General features: G+C 39.3%; 1 protein-coding gene across 2 annotated transcripts; it reads left to right on the plus strand.

Annotated features, from left to right (window-relative positions):
- Nucleotides 1–51: 51 nt before the first annotated feature.
- On the plus strand, nt 52–19,288 carry cc2d1b (coiled-coil and C2 domain containing 1B). Of its 2 annotated transcripts, none has more exons than XM_042429552.1 (26): nt 52–138; nt 418–545; nt 1,537–1,681; nt 4,796–4,899; nt 5,983–6,102; nt 6,572–6,718; nt 7,267–7,606; nt 8,912–9,030; nt 10,072–10,150; nt 10,479–10,559; nt 11,170–11,297; nt 11,766–11,838; nt 12,094–12,239; nt 12,350–12,476; nt 13,786–13,958; nt 14,056–14,181; nt 15,306–15,364; nt 15,584–15,700; nt 16,128–16,201; nt 16,523–16,581; nt 16,692–16,743; nt 16,983–17,082; nt 17,834–17,924; nt 18,479–18,601; nt 18,711–18,761; nt 18,917–19,288. In XM_042429552.1, exons 2-25 carry the CDS (start codon nt 483–485, stop codon nt 18,720–18,722), a joined length of 2,658 nt encoding a protein of 885 aa, XP_042285486.1. In that variant the 5' UTR covers nt 52–138; nt 418–482; the 3' UTR covers nt 18,723–18,761; nt 18,917–19,288. The 2 variants fall into 2 exon arrangements, with proteins under 2 accessions (XP_042285486.1, XP_042285487.1); XM_042429553.1 differs by having other exon boundaries at nt 6,575–6,718.
- The last annotated feature ends 1,292 nt before the right edge of the window (nt 19,289–20,580 follow it).

Consider the following 20,580-nt stretch of genomic DNA (forward strand, 5'->3'; position numbering starts at 1 on the left):
ACTCAGGGCACAACAGTATAAACATAATGGGACGCTCCCTCGTCTTGCGCATGCGTACCCAACCACCCGTTATCATGTCAAACCACAGAAATGAAAGTGTTCCTCTGAAAACTACCTGATGAAGTGGTGAACGAGCAGGTATGGACTCACGCTTTTAAAGTTAGAGTAACATCTCTAAAACGCATGCTTATACTTACAGTAACAGTCTGATACTTGTTCATAAATAAACTTTTTCGAGTCAGAGGCGAGAAACATGGCTAGCTAGCAGCTAGCCGCTCGGCTAAACGTTTCCGTCAGTTGGAAGCTCGCTGTCTTGTTTGGAGAAGCACCTGACAACCGCTCACATGATATAAACTACTGGGACCTGTCTGATGACATTACACAACAGTTTTTCTTTAATGTGTCTGTGTTTGTTAGGTGTAGTTTGGATCACCGGGTTATCGCTCAGGTGCTTGTGAAACATCAACAACAACAACAACAACATGTTTGGTAAAAAGAAGAGAGCACCAGCACCCAGAGGACAGGGCGCTGCTGCAGCCAAGCAGGTAACAACAACACTGATCAACATGCATGTTTTCTACCGACAAGGTGATTATTGTAACGTTTAATCCTGTCCTGACAGTAGATGTGCCGGTGTCAAATTTTCCTGCTATTAGTGCTAAAATATTGTTAAATTACTTCACACCATGGTTGCCTTGGATTTTATTCACTGAGCAGTGGATCTGTAGGTTGCAGCTTTGTTGGACTCTGCATAAGAAATAACAGGGCTGGGCAATATATCAGTATTATATCGATATTGTGATATGAGACTAGATATCATCTTAGATTTTTGATATCGTGATATGGCATAAGTGTTGTCTTTTCCAGGTTTAAAGGCTGCATCACAGTAAACTGATGTAATTTCTGATCTGAACAGACTGTTCAGGCTTTTCTATTATTTACCTTTACCCACTTAGTGACTATATTATAATTATTGATGGCTATTTATCAAAAATTTCATTGTGTGAATATTTTGTGAAAGCACCAATAGTCATCTCTACAATATTGTGGCAATATTGATATCAAGGTATTTGGTCAAAATATGATATTTGATTTTGTCCATATCACCCAGCCCTAAAAAAGCAAACTGTTTAAACTCTGTAAACAAAAGCAGGTTGTTCAAAGTTTTCATTTGACTGGAGATCACTTTAAATGCAGCTCAGTGTCTTTTAGATTCTACGCATCCATTCATATTTTGGAAATTCACACATTTTTCCTGATGAAATTGATCGATTGATTCCTGGAGTGCAATAACTTTGTAGTAAGTGTTAGCTGCGGGGGTAGTTAAATAATGTTTTAAAAGGCAGAGAAATTTGTCATCACACACAGATCATAATGATGGTTTTATCGGGCTCTTTCCTCTGAAAATGACAAATATCACAGTAATGTTGGTAGTATCGATACCGTCATATGTTTCCCTGTGATATATAGTGGAAATGTTACACCTGATAACAGCTGTCCATGAGATGAAGTTGATCTCTTGCCTCCCGGTTTCAGATGGGTCTGTTTGTAGATCTGAACCCTGAGGAGATGATGATGGGTATGGAGGAAAATCTGGATGACCCGGACTTGGAGGCTGAACTTGCTGCTATCACTGGGAATAAAGCTGCTGCTGGGGGAAGAGCCAAGCAGAAGGGGAAGAGTGAGTGCATTGATTATGATTTAAATGACCTTTGTAGACATCTTCAGTGGTGGAAGAAGTGTTCAGATCCTTTACTTAAGTAAAAGTACCAATTCAGCAATGTAAAAATGCTCCATTACAAGTAAAAGTCCTGCATGAAAAATCCCACTTAAGTAAATGTACATAAGTTTTAGCTGCAAAATGTAGTTAAAGTATTTGTTACTATGTTACTGTTGTAGCTGCTGGAGGTGGAGCTAGTTTCAACTACTTTATATACAGTTAACTAGTTTAGTCCAGTGGTTCCCAACCTAGGGGTCGGGCCCATCCAAGGATTCACCAGATTAATCTGAGGGGTCGTGAGATGATTAATGGGAGAGAAAAGTAGAAAAAACACAGTTCTGATACACAAATCTGTTTTCAGTTTTTCGAATTTTCTATAATATTTGATTTTTGGTAAAATATTGGATCATTTGAGTATTTATTGTAATGAAACCAGCTGTCAAATAAATGTAATGGAGTAGAAAGTACAATATTTCCCTCTGAAATGTAGTGGAGTAGAAGTATAAAGTAACATAAGTAAATAAGTACAGTACTTGAGTAAATGTACTTTGTTACTTTCCACCACAGAAGGTCTTGGCATTATTTCATATGGTTGGACTAATATTTGCATGTCATTGTGGACCACTGATCTGTGAAGAGAACTTCATACTTGTGTCGAGTCTACAAGAATGTGATCAATCAAGCATTACCAGCCTGGATCCAGATGATCCAGACTTTTAAGGCTATGTTCACATTACAGGCCTTAATGCTCAGCTCTGATCTTTTCATGTTGATGGTTCACATTCATATGCAGTTGCATAGCCACAGATCAGATATGAATCAGATATGAATCAGATCTAGGACCACATATGTAGGTGGCCTAGATCTGATTTGGAAAAAAACTGATTTGGTTTGTTCACTTTTCTGTGAAAAAAATCACATCTGAGTCACTTGGAGGCAAAAAAATCAAGTGGTGTTCACTGCAGAGCCAAATGGGTGGACCTAGTCCAGCTCCAATTCTCTGGAGGTAGTCCAGCTCCACTTCTCTGGACCTTGTCCAGCACCAATTCTCTGGACCTAGTCCAGCTCCACCTCTCTGGACCTGGTCCAGCTCCACCTCTCTGGACCTGGTCCAGCTCCACCTCTCTGGACCTACTTGCACGCCACCCCTCTTTATTTAGGCCCAAACTTCATGCAGTGTGTTATTCAAACTGCACTCTTGCACACACACAGTTTATAGCTGAAGTAGTGTTTTTAATTTTGTAATTCACACACTGATCCACTCATCCAAAATGCAGCATGCATAAAACCAGAATATGACCAATTTATTTTCCTTAAATATGTAACAAATACATCAAATATAAATGCGTTTATGAAACAAATAAATATCACATACATAAGTGAAATGGGCCACTTTGGCAACTCATGAGCTTTCACTTTTTCTTGTTTGGGTGAAACAGCTACAATATAGTGGTCGTTGCTTAAACAGAGAATCAAAAAGATGACTTGAATCATTTGTTTGTGTATCTTGCCAGCAAGGTATCATCGTCACCCGTCCATGCTGCAAAGCATTGAAATAAATACAGTATCACATTATCCAGAGTCTGAAGTTCATCTGAAGTTGTGGACTCTTTACAACATGTAGCAGGACATCATGGCGAGGTTCCTCATGTTAAATTACAAATAAAGACTTGTTATTTTTTGTTAGAAAGCAATTAAGAACTACATCTGGGAATAAGACGACATACATGATGGATGGCTTCCTGAAATGTGGGCTTACAATATAAACCTGAAACAATCTGACAATTTTAAAACTTCAAACAAAACCAAAAGCCTAAATTAATAGTTTCCTGTCTACTTGTTTTTACTCACTACCACCCAACCATATCCTGAAACTGCTCATTTTAATAACTTCCTCTTGCTTCATCCAAAACATTTACTCTCACATCAGGCTATAGCTCAGCCAAGAACATAACAACTTGTAAAACTTGTTATGAACTACGTTTCATGAACCACAATCAGCTGTGTAGGCCTACTCAATTTCTGCACCTCTCTGCCGTGCCCTCTTCCTGCTCATCTTCCACCAAACTTTCCTCCAAGACCGCCGGAGCCTCCCACCACTGGAGCGCCAGCCATCTTGAACTTGGCCGTCCTCCTACTCTGGGTCAACCTCCTCTTTCTTTAGGACTCATGCAGCCAGCGGCTGTGTTTGCCCGCCACCTTTCCAAGTGTTGCGCACTGAACTAGTGCTACCAAGTTGTATGAGTGAGTTGGGGTTCAGCTGGACCTAGAGCTGGAGCTAGACTAGACCGAGCTTCATCCATTGGCTCTGCAGTGAGCAGCCTTTCAAAAAAGAACAGACTTTGGGCCACTTCAGCATGTAATGTGAACATAGCCTCAATCACTGCCCACATCTGTAAGTTTCTTTTCAGCGTTTATAAGGCTACCACATTACACCCACATTCATCCACTCTTCTTGGAAGGCTTTCCACAACATTTTGGAACCCGACTGCGGATGTTTTTCTTCCATTCAGCAGCAATAACAACATTAGAGAGCTCAGACATGCAGCGTATCCCAAAGATGTTGGATGTGGTTGAGGTCAAGACAGACCAGTCAAGTTCTTTCACACCAAATTGGGAAACCCATTTCTCTTTTGGACCTGGCTTTGTGCACGGAGGGTATTGTTATGTTGAAACAGTTCTTCCTCAAACTGTTATTTCTATCTCACAAAGGACTTACAACACTGTTATGTGCTCCCTTTCTAAAATTTCTTCTGTATAACATTAGAAAAAGTGTGATGTAACAGGCCCAAATGGCTCTTTGTCAGGAAACAACAAAAAAGACAGTGGTGTCACGAGTCCTTTGGGAGATACAGTTACGGTTTTTTGATATCAGCTCCTGGAAACATCCTTTGTATCCACATACTTTTGGCTATATGTTATATTATGATACATGTAAGCTGCTGTAAACCTCCTGCAACAATGTGATCTTCACATGTATCATCCTCGGAGAATAGTTATGCTAGTTTTTTTCGACAGTGGAGTCATTAATGACGTTATTAACATTGACATTATCACTATTTTATCATGTGACAGCTCCTCTGCCCATGGAAGACATCGCAAGAATGGCTGACGAGTGTATGAGGGATTTGGATGACGATGACGACGATGACAATTTGGAAGACGATGAAGATCTGTTGGTTGGTGTTTGTGTATATTCTACTTTTGCTGTCATGCCAAGTTTTACTTTTAGATGTTCTGTCAGCCAGTGTAGCTGTACAAACACAATGCAGTCATTCAACGAGTGTATGTTTTGTGTTTGTGGTCCCTTTTTGCCACATGGATTAAAAGTTGTGTTGTCTTCATACACTCATTGTTAAGTTTGACATGTGATAAATGGTGGATACTCAGGTGTATATATGTGTTATTAGACAAAAATAAGTGGTAATGTTCTGCATTGGCAGAGTAAGTCTGTCAGTCACTTCTGTCGCTGATATTTTAATGGCAAAGTTAATTTAAGTTGTACATGCATGACCCAAAATGTTTCTACATAGGATGAGAATCGGAGAGATTTCAGTTTTTATATCCTTAACAATTTCCTGTTTGATGAATTTGCTATCAGCTAATTCAATGATTCTCTACCAGTAAATACAATAATCTCCAGAGCATTTCCATTGTCAACAGTGTCAGTAATTCTGACTGTGAGAAAGAGGAAACCAAAAGTGGAAAATTTAGAAGATAACTGTCTTTTTTTAACTGACACGTAGCTGCACAAGCATTTTTGTCATTTTTGGAGCCACAAAGTTATCTTTACTTAAGAGTTTTGTCCGATAAAAAACTAGGAAGATGATTGCAGACTGACCACTTAAACCAGTAAAACTACTAGAGCAAAACCAGCATTTATCCAGTGGAAAGTTAAGCTGGACTGATGCAAGTATAAATGTCATGATAACAATTAGCTACCCACCACACTACCGACCCACCTCATGACCCAAAAGCAGGTGAAAAACAACACGTAACCTGACATGCTAGAGAAATGCATGTATAGATACCACAGTAACCATGGTAACAGTGACAAAAAGCTTTTATTGGGCTGATAATGGTCGGTGATTTACTGACACGTTGGTTTACAGAACTTTCATTTGTTTGTTTTACCAGATAAAACCCGGCACAAAGCAACGCATAATGGAAACTGTGTCTCACACTCTGTAATCAAGCTTTGTGTATGAACAATCAAAAGCTGACTGTTGATCAGTTTCTGTATTTTTTTTTTCCCCCATTAGGCAGAACTACAGGAAGTGGTGGGTGAGGGGGAAACTGAAGATGTTGTAACTCCTTCCTCCACATCCTCTGCCACTACTGAATCTTCTCAAGCTGCTACACCAGAGTCCACATCGCCGCAGGTACAACACATACTGCTCTCCGCCAGTCTTGAAATTGACACAAAGCAGCAACATATGTGTTAAATTGCGGACAAACACATTTTTTTCTATTTCCTGTAACAGGAAAGGGCAGACGTGTTTGTCCTCCTTCCTTGCTGAAGGTTGACAGCATTAAAGTCCATTTTTTTTCTTACATCATCCGATTTGGGCTTTTTTTTGAGTGTAACAATACATCCAAACAATAGTTATTTACCTCATGATGTGCCTGGTAGAACAGATGCACTTGGAAATTTCTAACACTTGTCTCTCTCGCTCATAAGTCTGTGCATTCCTGTGATATTTAGTCCACCTGCACTTCAGTCTACTTGCCCAGTATTGTAGATTAACGATGAATGATGAGATCTAGAAAAGCAGATTTTGTAAGCAGTACAGTCCAGCTGTTTTCAAATCATGTTCACAGTACCTCACTGTTGTTTTGGGTGTTGTGAAGCAGCAGGAGGCGAAAGTCTCCTCAGCAGCCCCCGGCAGCCTCCAGCACACCTTAGAGGAGAGAATAGCCATGTACAAGACGGCCTTACAAAACTCCAAGACCGCAGGAGAGACCTCCAAAGCCAGGAGATACGATCGCGGCCTGAAGGTGGGTTTGACTATTGACTGTTGAGAAGATTTATGCGAATTACAGCAGTGTTTTCCCAATAAATGATCGTCTGTTATCGTTACAATATGGTCTATTTGTTTTTAATATTGTGAAACTTTACGATTATTACGATAAAGGAAAAGGCTGGCGTTCTATATTTTTCTTACTGCCACCAAATCACATGAAAGGAACCAAAACCAACTGGTCCTCTCAATAATTTCTGACCTCCCCAGTTGATCTGTGGCACTCAGTCTCAAGCTTTTAAATTAATTAAAATGCCCCTAAATAAATTTTTTAAAGCAGTTTTTCAGCTGAAAACAACTCAGAGCTAAATACTGCATGTAAATTATGTGAGCAACACTAAACATGCATCATGCTGTTTGCTATCTTTTAAATTACGTTCAAAATATAAGTACAAAATATGTTTAATATAAATTATGCCTGCCTCTTAAATTCTTGTGGTAGTTACTAATGTTCTTGTTGTATAGTTGTATTCTTGTGTCTCCTTTTATTACACATGATTTTACTGTTACTGTTGTTCTCCACAGACCCTGCAGACAATGTTAGCTGCTGTCAAAAAAGGGAGACCTGTGAACGAGGCAGAGATCCCTCCGCCAGTTGCCACGGGAGCCCCGAAGGTTGCTCCTCGACCCGCCGTTCCCCAACGAGCGCCTCCTCCCGTACCCTCGCGTCCCAAACCCACTCCTCCGGATCAGCAGGGTGAGCCGGAGACCACGACGTCTCCGCCCGCTGTGCCAGAGATCGTCACGCCCAGCAGTGAAGAGGAGCACTCGTCCTCCGCCACCCTGCCAACTCCGAGCAGCCTCCCGTCTCCAGAACAGGATACAGAAGCGCCCGCTGACCTGTCGCCAGCCGGTCAGACAGATGGTCAGTTTTCCTTTAAAACCAGGAAACATAATTTCCATTCAGTTTAGACTGTAACTAACAAATCTGCAGATTATTTTCTAGAGAAATTGATAAATTGTTTGGGCTATAAAATGTCAGAAAATAGGAAAAATGCTCGTCACGGTTGATATCAAATGTCTTGTTTTGTCCGACTAACACTCAAAAACCTGAAGATGTTTAGTTTACTAATGTGTAAGACAAAGAAAAGCAGCAAATTCTCACAAGTTAGAAGCTCAAACTAGGAAATGTTTTGGCATTTTTTCTTACTAATTATTTCAGCCTTTCATGTAATTGAACAATCCTAAGCAGCACTGCCCCTTTCAGCCAGGCATGAACTCAGACAATCACAGTCATCTTTCCACTCAGTGCCTACATATGCACTAGTTAAAAACTACAAATACTAATTTTAAAGATGGTCAGAAAATGTTCCTGGGGGATACGTAACATTTCCAGAGACTAAAACAAAGTATCGGTAGGTGGCTAAAAGGTGCTAAGGTTTAATAAACACCTGGAGGGACTTTTTTTGGCCTAAATCAGACATCATTTCGTTGCATGTTAAATTAATAGGACTAATGCAAAACAATCATCATGTCTGTGCAATAAAGCAGCATAAAGCATGGAAACAGGTGGAAACCTGACTGCTTAAAGGTAACAAAATTCAAGTTCCAGCACATCTAAAGCTCACTAATTAGCAGGTTATATCTCATTTGTTTAATTTGTACAAAAAAAGAGGGTGGTTGCCTGGCAACGTCACAGTGCCGACAAATATCCCGCTGTTTGTAGCTTCATGTTTCATTTTATTGGTATTTTGCATACATAAGGGGAATAAACATATTTCTCAAAATGTTGAGAAATTCCTCTAAAGTTTATTTTAGTACTTTGATTTTAATTATATTTCCTGGACAGTTTATCATGCATATAATACACTGATATATGAATCAAGTCACAGGTGATGGGAATTCATGGCTTCCTCATATTTATTAGTTATGGCGACATATTTAGTTGAGTTTATTCTCTTAAGTTTGCGTGTAAACTTCTTTTTAGTTTGCAGATGCAATCAAATCAAATCAATTTTATTTTTATAGCTAGTTACCACAGGGAACTTTTCACATAGAGCAGGTCTAGACCGTACTCCTTAATTTACAGAGACCCAACATTCCCCCAATGAGCAAGCAACCATTAAATATTTGTCCTCCAGCTTCTAGAAATAGTTCCTGGCTATGTGATGAATACGGCGTTTCACTCTGGTAATTGCCGTGTGCTCCTTTCTGTCCCGTGAATCCGCAGCGAATGAGGCAACCAAGACGATGCTTCTGGAGAGGCAGAAAGAATACAAGATGGCAGCTCTGAGAGCCAAGAAGCAGGGAGATGTGGAGCAAGCGATGCTTCACTTCAAGACCAGCAAGGTGAGTTAGACAAAGACAAAGCCTCCTTTGTATAAATCTGTCACGGCGGTGTTGTGTTTTGTATAAATTTGAATCTCCTATTATATGTTTTCGCTGGTGTGTGTCAGCATTTCACCTTCAGGGTGTTTTATTGTTTAGGCGGTGTCAGAACAGTACTGCGTGAGAAGAAATGTGTTTAATGAATGTGTGAATGTGCAAACAACTTCCTTGTAGAATGAGCTGATTTTCTGTTTTAAGATCTCAAACATATACAAACATATACAGAATAAACTTATTTTGAGCCAAGTAGAATAATTTTGGTGTTTTTTTAAAGATGTAAATATGTAACCAGAATGATGCAGATGTTATACATCTATTCATACATAAGTGTATTAAATAACTTCTGTGTTTTCCTTCTTGTTAAATAAATCAAATAGTCGTCCAAAATAATTGTAAACTGAGTAAAACAGTCGTCACTCCAATGATCTTTTCTTGATTTTATCCATAACTTTTTATATATTTATCACTTCAAGTTAAATAAAGATGATGAAACCTTGTTTCTGCTGGAATTGAAAGCATCATTCAAACAATTTAGCTCAGCAGAGCCGGTTTGTGTTGCAGGAATGTAGCAGCCGACTGAGCAGCAGCTGCTGCTGTTGTGATAATAGACACAGTGTGTTTGTTAAGCTGATGTTTTACAGGATTGTTTCTGAAGGAATATTCTTGACTTTTTTTGTTGTTTCTGTTCAAGACAGTTAATTGTGTCTTTACTTTCTTTAACTTACCAACATTTATCAATTTATTTGATACATGTCAATAATAATAAGAGTAATAAATTTAATCCAGACGAGGTGTTTTCATTCAGCAGAAACATCTGATTCAAAGTTAAAATGCCAACACGCACTTCCACAGTATTATCTGTGCTGCCTCAGTCTGTGGCTTCACATTCCAACTGCAGGATTTCTCTCTCAAGTATGTGAAACATGTCAACAATCTGGAAGTTGACAAAGACCATCATTATGTTTGACAGTGTTGGGCTTTTTGTGTGTTTTTTTGGTGCAGAGGTTCGATGCAGTGATTGAGGCTTTGGAAAAAGGACAAGCAGTCGATCTGAGTGACCTTCCTCCATCTCCTGGACAGGGTAAGGAACATAATATGACTTATTCTAGCAATTTAAAAAATGTTGTATGAAGCCTGTCATCTCAAATCACTGGTTTAAGATGATAAACACACAGAAAAAGCGACTATAACTTGTAATTGTACAGGAAACAACAATAACTTGATGAAATATTTTGTTCTTAACACAAATTCTTGATTTCCTGGATTTGGAGGATGAGGAAATGTATAATCAGTGGCTTCATCAATAAATACATTCAGCAAATTGCATAATATAAGTAACGAGCAATGAGATGCAGCATCTGCTTCTGTATGTTTCAAGTTTATCTTGTGTATTTATATCATTGGTGCAGGAGGAAACTCTGCTGCGATGAAGGAACCTTCGTCTGAGCAGAACACACAGGTCACCCAACCGGTCGCAGCAGCTCCTTCAGGTAATAATAATTCCAACAATATTTATTAACCGTAGGTATTCACTTGTGTTGTTGCTGCAAGTCAAGTTTATTTTTGACAGCTCATGCAGTTTTGTTTTCACTTTCACCCTCACTGCACTCAACAGTATTTCTATCAATCAGCTAATGTGAGCTTGAGGTCAAACTGAAGATGTCAGGCGATCTCTAAAAGATGATGACGCACCGCAGCGTGTTGTGCATTAGTCTGCCTTCAGAGACTGAATCTCACAACGGCAGCCAAAACAGCCGAATATGCGTACATAGTCAAACTTATGCTACTTATGATGGAATTAAAGGTTACTGAAGCTATAAAAGCACCATGAAAGTGAGAAAACTAGATGAAAAAACAGAGGACAATAGTTTTCCTATTAAAGCACAAATACACAGTTATTATGAGGACCAATCATATTAAAAATATCGAGTACAGGAATGTTAGTCTGACTTTTAGTCTCGTTCATTTCATCTTTAAACAGATATTTTTCTATTTAAACCATGATTTCAGCTACCAGGCACCAATGAAAATGCATTAAGTAAAGTATAAACACAGATGTTAACAGTGATATTGTAAACATTGTTGTCTCACCCCAATCAGCCCCTGCAGCCCCCAAGGACGCGCTGGAGGCGCTCGAGCAGAGACGAGCCAAATACGTGGAGGCGTCCGCTCAGGCTAAAGCCAGCGGAGACGACCGCAAGGCCCGAATGCACGACCGCATCGCCAAGGTAGGAGAAGAAACTCTCCTCCCGATGACCTCCCGATCACAGGGGTCATAAATAGCATAAATGAAGCTAAATGAGAGTTGTTTTTTGTGAAATAGAGGTAGTAAGTTCAGTCGACAGGGAAAGAGTAAGTAATCAGTATATCAGTTAAAGGATTGATCTTTTTACTGCTTGAGTCATTTCTACATTGTTTGAACAGTATAAATAATTAATTTTGGAGTTAAAATGATAAACCTAAACTGTATTAAAACAGAAAAAAGATGTAAAGATGTTAAATATTAAGAAAAGAAGAAGAAAAAGCAGTTAGTGTAAATCACAAAACCACTATACTTTTAGCTCGATGCAGTAACACTTTCACCTCTCGGCCTTCTCCAAAAACGCTGCATCCTGACACGAGGACAGTGATTGAAATTACAGAAGCTGTAGCTCTGCTGTTTCAAAACATTTGACCTCTCCCCCTCCCTCCTGCAGCAATACCAGAGTGCCATCCGAGCTCACAAAGCAGGAAAAGCAGTCAACTTTGACGAGCTCCCCGTTCCCCCCGGTGAGATCCTTCTGTGATTCATGTTTCAACTGTGTCATTTCCAAGTTACATCCAACTCCGTAAAACTGGATCAGCATTGTGTTTCCGGTTCTGTAGACCCGGGGTGTTATTGAGTACTGTGTTACTACAAAAGCTGTCAGTGAGTCTTTGTACCAGCGCCACAAGACGTCTTTTTGTACTTGACCAAAAAAATATATCCAGAAGTTGAAGAACTGTGATGCCAGTTATAATGAGCATTTCTTTTTTATTGTACAGGCTTTCCTCCAATCCCAGGCCAGAAGGTGACGACAGGAGCTGAGCAGGGATTTGTCGCTGCACTCGAGGCTGCCAATAAACTCGCCTCTACTGACGCTACTGAAATAGCAGATGAAGAAGAAGATGAGGAGGAGAAGGAGGAAGAGGTTAGCGTTTACATGATCGCTTTTTGATTAGAATCCTGTGAATAAATCTTTTATGATTAATAAAGATTCGCCTGTGTTAGATTGTTAAAAATGCTCAACGTCTGTTGTAGTCAAAGCCTGCTGCTCCACAAGAAGCGAAGAAGCCAACATTAGACGTCCACGCCGCAGGTCAAGGACGGAAAAGGACTCCGTCACCTTCACCTGACAGGACAGCCACCAGAGGACTCTCGCCGACAGGTCAGTCCCAACACGTCCTCCAAAACACAAAACACTGAGAGCAGCCTCGTGTGACATCAGTCACAGGAAGTCAGTCTAATTTCAGTGATTCTGAACATGTTCGGGACATTTAGCAGGACTGTTCTGATCACGAAATTAGACCCAGCACCACAGGCTGCTGCTGGTGTGTTCAGGTGGCGTCGTGTATATGAGAGATGAGTTCACTGATGTGTTATTTATGACTTTGTAAGTGGACATTTTATGTTCACGAGTTGTACTTTAGCCCCTTCCAACACAATCCTCCAGGGCTCCATATGCTGACGTTTTATACACCATCTTACACAAGAGTTTAAGACGTACAGAAAAAGAATCAAACACAACATTAGATATTAGGTAAACAGAAAAAAAACATAAATCCAGGAGAAAACCAATACATACAAGTATGGATCAATCTTTTTAGTTTTTTATTATTTCCTTGTTCTTAGCATCCAACTAAAATGCAGGAAACACAAATCTTTAACTTCGAAACCAGAACAAGGTGACGTCGCTTTTTATTGTCTGTGACCAAACAAGAAGAAAGCAACAACAAGTGTTCCCTCAAATTTGAATAACATCCCATCATGATGAAAATCCTGCAAGTTCCATTTGAAAAACACCAAACATTCTGTTGAGGATAAAACAGTAAACACATGTTCTTGATATTTCTGCGGTTCAGTTTGTATCATTTCCAGTGCAGCGAGAAACATTTTTAAAGTCATAAATTTATTGTTTATTGACTTAAAAAAAGTAAAGCCGTGTAAACAGAAGTACACATGGTTGCATTTTGCTTCTTAGACACAAAATGATTCATTCTTCAGTGATCCCAAAGAGGGAAAAACATTTCTAAATTGAAAATAGATTATAAAATATTATGTAATTAATTAACTGCACACAATTACAGTACTGTCTGAAGAGCATCGTTCACATCAAAGGAGCCTTCGTTCTTCCTCCTCTTGATCATCTATCAAGTCAACAAACGTTTTAGTCAAGCAGTAAATTTCTTGTCCTCACAGGACCAGTATGAGCAGACTGGTGCTGATACTGGATCACATGCAGTTCTACCAGTAAACCTACTTCATTTATTTGAATTTAACTCAGTTAATTAATAAAGTAAATAGTGTAGTTTAAACTCTGCTCACTTGTTTTTTGTTCATCTGTTGAACATCACATCTCAGTAGTCAAATACAGATGTTTCCCTTCATGACAGCTGTGATATCACAGTGAGTGATCGACTATGATACATCAGTTAAGCACACTGATCGCTCTCTCCGTCCTCTTCTTCGTCCTCCAGCGGTTCAGCAGCTAGAGTTCCTGGAGGGCCGGAAGAAGCAGTACATGAAGGCGGCTCTGCAGGCGAAGCAGAAGAACGACATGGAGCAGGCCAAGAATTTCCTCCGCACCGCCAAGGGCTTCGACCCCATGATCGAGGCAGCGCGCAGCGGCAAAACCGTGGACATCAGCACGGTCAGAACTCAGCAGACTGCAGATTCACTCCTGATTACCGACAGAGATGAGACTCGTGTCACTCACAGCCGATCCTCTCTGTGTGCTGTACCTGCAGGTGCCGTCGCCCCCTGGTGACGAAGACGAGGACTTCATCCTGGTGCACCACAGCGACGTTCAGATCTCGGAGAAAGCAGAGCAGGTTTACACGCAGCTGGCCAAGATTCTCAAAGAGCAGTATGAGGTGAGACTGCAGCGAGAGATGGAAACATTCTTCTGATTCACAGTTACTGATCCAGATTGAGTTCAAGGTTTTTGGAGTGTCCTGTTTATGCGTTGTGCATGTAAACATCATATTCTTGTGTCAGAAAGCCCTCATCCTGCATTAAAAACCAGGATATTGTGGCATGTAAACACCTCATCCAGGTTTCTGATATTTCTCTGATGGTGCAGAAATTAGTGGCTGAGATGTTGAAATCAAGACACAACTGCAGGCAGATCCTCAGACACCCAGATACTGTTGTGATCACATATAGATATGAATAACCAGGTTTCTTATGTTCCATCAAATCCCAAATAACAATAAAACTACGATACTAATGTACATGTAAACGTATATATTATTATTCTGAGAAAAAAGTAAGTTTTGCCCCTTAATTTAAAATAAATTACACAAATGTTTTGGCTTTTTCTAAACTACAGCTCATATTAGAAATTTAATAAACGTTCATATTTTATTGATTTTAGTGTGTGAAATGTGCAAGAGCATCATGTTCAATGACTGTTATCAGGATAAATATGATGTTTATCATCTTCATGGGTAAATTCACTAATTTTAACAAATTATCAGTAAAAGGAAACACAGAATAGAAACAACATTTTTGTAAATGAGCTTTATATAAATATACAAACATCAGCAGTATATGAATAATATATTATTACAGCTATATTAGAGAACTCTCCTGTATAGATGTCAAGTCTCATTACAATTTTGATGCCAGTTTTAAATGTGATGTTTTTGTCTTTCGAACCTTTTTTTTAAACATTTTATTATACATCAGAAGTAAACTTTCACACCGTCGACTCTGCTCCGCTGCAGCAGCACGATGTTCATTTTCCTCAGTAAGAATTCCCATCGCCCTGAAGAAACTTAAAGCTCCACAAAATCTCCCCAGAATTCAACATTTCCAGCTCTCTGATATGTTTAGAAGTTTCCGAATAAATTCTGATGCCAAAAAAAGATTTTTGATTTCTATTCCCAGTCTGGTTGGCCTGCACTGTTACTGTCTCACTGTTTGCCAGCGAGACAAACATTTTCCTCGAGATGTCTGAGATTGTTTTTCTGGTTTTTCCTCCTTTTTTTTGTAGAAATGTATGACTCACTCCAAGCAATTCACACACCTGGGGAACGTCACAGAAACAACAAAGTAAGATTCAGAGACATTTTTATGAGTTGAGGTTTATAAACAGACTCTCATTATTATTATAAGACTGGAAGCTACATAACTGTTATTTTCATTAGCAATAAATCTGTTTATCTATTGGATTAAATAGATTATCAATGTCTTAAATGACAGCGTCCAGAGACCCAACAGTCAAACAACCCAAAGGTTCGGTTAATGAGATGAAGCTTTAATGTCTTCCAGGTTTGAGAAGATGGCCGAGACTTGTAAGAAGAGTCTGGAGGTCCTGAAACTGTCTCAGGCGAAGGGTCTGCCTCCTCCCAAACATCACTTTGAGGAGAGATCGTTTCGCACGGTCAGGTGAGCACAATCAGCACAGACAAATCTGATATTTAGATTAAACTGCAGAAACCCGCAGTTCACTAAAAGATTTTCTTTAGTCCTGACAAGTAGGGAGTCAAAGGTTACTTGTGGGTAGAATTACAGGTTTTTTTATGTATTTATAAATGTTAAAAATATACATTTGATGTACTTAATGTGCTCACTATAGGCTTCTGGTTTTCATCTGACATCCTGGTGTTCCTCGAGATTTTATATGAATATAAAGAAAGTAAATATGAAACGTCACCGTACTAAATCTTTGTAAACAGAGCAGACTGGTCGTCACATCTGATTCTTATTTTTTGTTCAGTCGTTCTCTTTGCTGAAGTGTTTTTGACTTGTGCCAATAAATCACTTGTGTCTTTTTCTCTGTCTCTCCTCACTTTTTTTTTCTGTTCCCTTGCAGGATTTTCCCGGAGCTGAGCAGCACAGAGATGGTTGTTGTTATCGTGAAAGGAATGAATCTTCCTGCTCCTAGTGGTAAAAACAAAAGTCTTAAAACATTTGAAATTATATCTATAAACTTAGTTTTATGCTTTCAGTTGCTTTGTAGAAGCTTAAAATAATTGTTTATTGATTTCTTCTGTGGTGAAAAATTAAGCCTTAGATCTCAAATTGAATCCTTTAAGTCTACAGCTGCTTTGAATGTTTGAATTCAGTTATATTAAGTTGCTTTAAAGTCTTTAGTTGCTGCAACCTTTAGCTTTATATGATTAAAGCTTTGTTGATTCTTAACAGTTTATTGTAAATCACCAACTTCGAATAAAAAATTCTGAAAAATTCTGTCTCTTCTTTCTGCAGGAATCCAAACAAACGATCTGGATGCCTACGTCAAGTTTGACTTCCCCTACCCGAGCACGGTAAGATCTCTGACTACACTTCTATTTCACAGCCACAGCAGGACGGCGAGACGTTTCACACCGACGAATAGTTTTCCTCAAAGTTTCGGTGTCTGTTTATTCACCAACAGGAGCAGCCGCAGAAACACAAAACAGCTGTCATCAAGAACACTAACTCCCCAGGTGAGAACACGAAGATTTCTGTAGATGTGTGTGTGTTTGATATGTGTGTATCAGCAGCCTGGATGTTTTCAGAGCAACTTTTAACAGATCTGCATGACATTTTTTTTCCAGTATACTGTTCTGTCTCTCCTTAAAAAAAAATTAGGTTTCCTGGAAGTCATTGTTTATTTGTCTGAAATTCTTGGTTTGCTGAGCGATTGTCGCTGCACGTCTTCATCTGTGATCTCTCTTTTAACCAGAATACAACCAGAGCTTCACCCTGTCAATCAACCGTAACCACCGCGGCTTCAGGAGGGTCGTGACGTCTAAAGGACTCAAGCTGGAGCTGCTGCACAAAGGGTGAGTCACAGCCAGACGTCGTCACTCTCGCGCTGCAGGGCGACGACATCGTCACTCAGGTTTGGGAGGAAAATGTGACGCATCGGATGCATCTGCAAAGTTTTCAGAACAGACTCTGCTCAGCGCGTCATTATCATGTGCCAACAATGTCATTTTGACCAAAAAAAACCAAAAACATCAAGACTATGTGTGAGCAACATGGACAAAGTGAAATCACTGCTAAAAGAAAAAAAACTTCTATAAGACGAGGAAGAAATAATAATGTCTTGTGTTTTGGAGAAACTGGACATAATAATGAGTTATCTCCCAGTCCTGTCAATGTTCACTCTGTTAATAAATATGAATTATTAATAAAGTTTAAAGTTGTGGAAAAAACACTACATATACAGTAATTTGTCGCTGTATCATAATAACCAAAATCCCTTATGATAAGAGGTTATTTATTGTCACAGTACAACATCACATCCACGTATCACTCAGCTCTACAAGTCTTCAAACTTCTGTTGAAAATAATATTCAGTAATATGAAATATATTCAATTCTATTTCAAGGTCTAAAACATGAAAAGTCACCCGTTCTGGTGCTTTAAGTTTGTGCTCTGCTGGATGTCTGTTGACTGTGATAACTTACAGTGTTTAAACATAAGAGAGAAAAGGAAAATGTCAGAGCAGCTGAAAGGCAGCTGTGTGTCGTTCAGTGTCGTCGTGTTGAGGTTGTGACAGTGACGCTGCTTCTGTGTGTCATCTCACAGCGGTTTCCTGCGGAGCGACAAGCCGATCGGGACGGCCCTCGTGAAAATGGAGAAACTGGAGTCACAGAGTGAGATCAGGGAGATCGTAGAGGTGAGCCACATGACAAAACAAACCTCATAATGACAGTTTTTCTCCCGTTGTAGTATTTGTTAATGAAAACATGAGCAGCATCATGGTTTGATGTTAAGCTAAAAGAAGGCGTGTGGTTTCAGATGCAGCAACTTTTATCTGCTGCACAATCCACCGCCACGAAAACTGGCATCTTAGTGACAACTACGCACCTGTGAATATCTAAGATTAGAGCTGCAACAAGTAGTTGATCAACAAAAACTCAATCGGCAACTATTTTGATAATCAAATAATCATTTTAGTAATTTTTTAATGCAAAAAAGCCAAACATTAACTAGTTTCAGCCTCAGCCTATGTGATTATTTAATGCTTTTCTTTGTCAAACATGATAGTAAACTGAAGATCTTCTGAGTTTTGGACTGTTGATCGAATAAAACAAGACGTATGAAGACGTCACTTTGGACATTTCTGACATTTTAAAGCAAAAATGACTAATCGATTAGTGGAGAAAATAATCACCAGATGAAGCAGGTTAGTTTCAGCTCTTTCTAAGATCCTCGTGTCTCTTGTGTCAGGTGATGGACGGTCGCAAGCCTTCAGGAGGTCGTGTCGAAGTGAGGATCCGACTGCGGGAGCCTCTGAGCGGTCAGGACATGCAGACAAGCACCGAGCGCTGGCTGGTGATCGATCAGTCACAGGTAGTTATAAATATACATCACAGTGTTCATATTCTTGCAGCTTTATTATCTTGAAACGCGGTACTGAGATCGAGCGAGACTCCTGACATTGGTTGTTTTTGTCTCCAAGGTTCTTGTTTAGATGTTTCTGTGAGATTAAACATCATCAAACAAGATACAGGTAATAATTTCCCCCTTTTTTTGTCTGAAATGAATGAAAATGAAGTAAAAATCACGTTTGCTGTTTATTTAATAGCATTTTAGCATTAGACTCAATTAAATGTAGGTGTTTGAGGATATGTTTGGCTGTATTTGACACCACGTCTCCGTCCGCAGATTAAAGGCACTCAATCAAAAAACACTCAGAGGAGGAGGAGGAGGAAGGAGAGAGGAAGGAGTCGAGGATCCAATGAGGGCGGTCTGTTGCTCAGATTAGACTCAGACTTACGCGGGTTTTTTGACTTCTTTAAAACGTTTGCACATTGCAAGACACACGAGCTCCCTTTCACACGGCGGTCCACCAGGAGGAGACACATGGAGCTGGCTCTCGGTAGACCGGCGGCTTCTTATCCGCTGACCTCGTGTCTGTTTTCAGTAGGAGAAGCTGCTGCGGGAGCGTCGACGCAGGAAGACTTGCGACTGATCGAAGGCTCCTTGTGAGATTTATCGCAGGGCAAAAAAATAAAACAGGCAAAGTTTATTGATCAAGCAGTTTCCTCATGTGTCACTCCGGCTCCTGGAGGACGGCAGTGTGTCCTCCGCTAACGTCGAAGGGTCTCAAAGTGTCGAGCTAACCTGATCCTGCTGCCCGACGTGACTTTAGTTCATATAATATCAAAGAATGTGCACATATTCCTCATTATACAGCTCTGGTATCTAGAACTGCACCTATGCACTAATACCAAAGTAATCACTGTTGCTGTAAAAATCCTGCATATTTGAATCGCCTTTAGCTGCCAAACAACCTGTTACGACGACACGAGAGAGTTTAATATATGTGACGGTACACCGACTGTTTTTATTATTTTTCGTCTGGTTTTCAGAGTGAGAAGGCAGGCAGCACCTTCACTGATGTTTTACAGGAGCAAGCCAAGAAATTATGATAGAAGGTACGATTATATGATACTTAATATAATTATTTTAAAGACCACACTCCCTTTTTTTTTGACACATTTCACCTTAATATGTCCTCTAACTGTGGACACTAAACTTACACATTTAAAACCAACTTGTTCATGGATTTAGGTGTTAGAATTACATATTTGTTGTTGTTGTTTACACTTAATAGCACAAATCTGTGCACGTCAGAATTAGAGCTGCAACGATTAGTCGATTAAACAATCGTCAGAAGATTTATCTGCAACTATTTTGATAATCGATTAATCATTTTAGTCTTTTTTCTTTAAGCGAAAATGCCAAAAAAATTTGCTATTTCCAATTTCTCAAACGTGATGAATCTATGATTTTCTTTTGGGTTTTGGACATAATTAGACACATAAAGACGTAACCTGTGACTCTGGGAAGTTATTACAGGCATTTTCACTATTTTTGTTTTTACACTTTATTGACAAAACGATTAATCGATTTAATATTCAGCAGATTAATTGATAGTAAAATAATTGTTAGTTGCAGCCTTAGTTAGAGTCACAACTGAGCTGAGTTCACCTGATATTTAACTGTTATTACTTGAGGTAAACAAAAAGGTTTTGCTCTAAAAAAGTTAAATATTCATTTTATCTTAAAGCAAACATCCATTATTACACAGATTATTAAGTTGTTAAAATAGTCTAATAGCATCTTATACATATTTAAGCATAGATAGTATCTTAAGTTTAAGGAATAGCTCGACTCTTATTAGTTTTCTTGTCAAGAATGAATAGGATCGACACCAGTCTCATATCTGTGTGTTAAGTATGAAGCTGTAGCCAGGAGGCAGTTAGCTTAGCTTAGCTTAGCTTAGCATAAAGACCAGAAACAGGAGGAAACAGTTAGCCTCATTC

The sequence above is a fragment of the Thunnus maccoyii genome, chromosome 12 (assembly GCF_910596095.1).
Source record: "Thunnus maccoyii chromosome 12, fThuMac1.1, whole genome shotgun sequence".
Lineage (NCBI taxonomy): Eukaryota > Metazoa > Chordata > Actinopteri > Scombriformes > Scombridae > Thunnus > Thunnus maccoyii.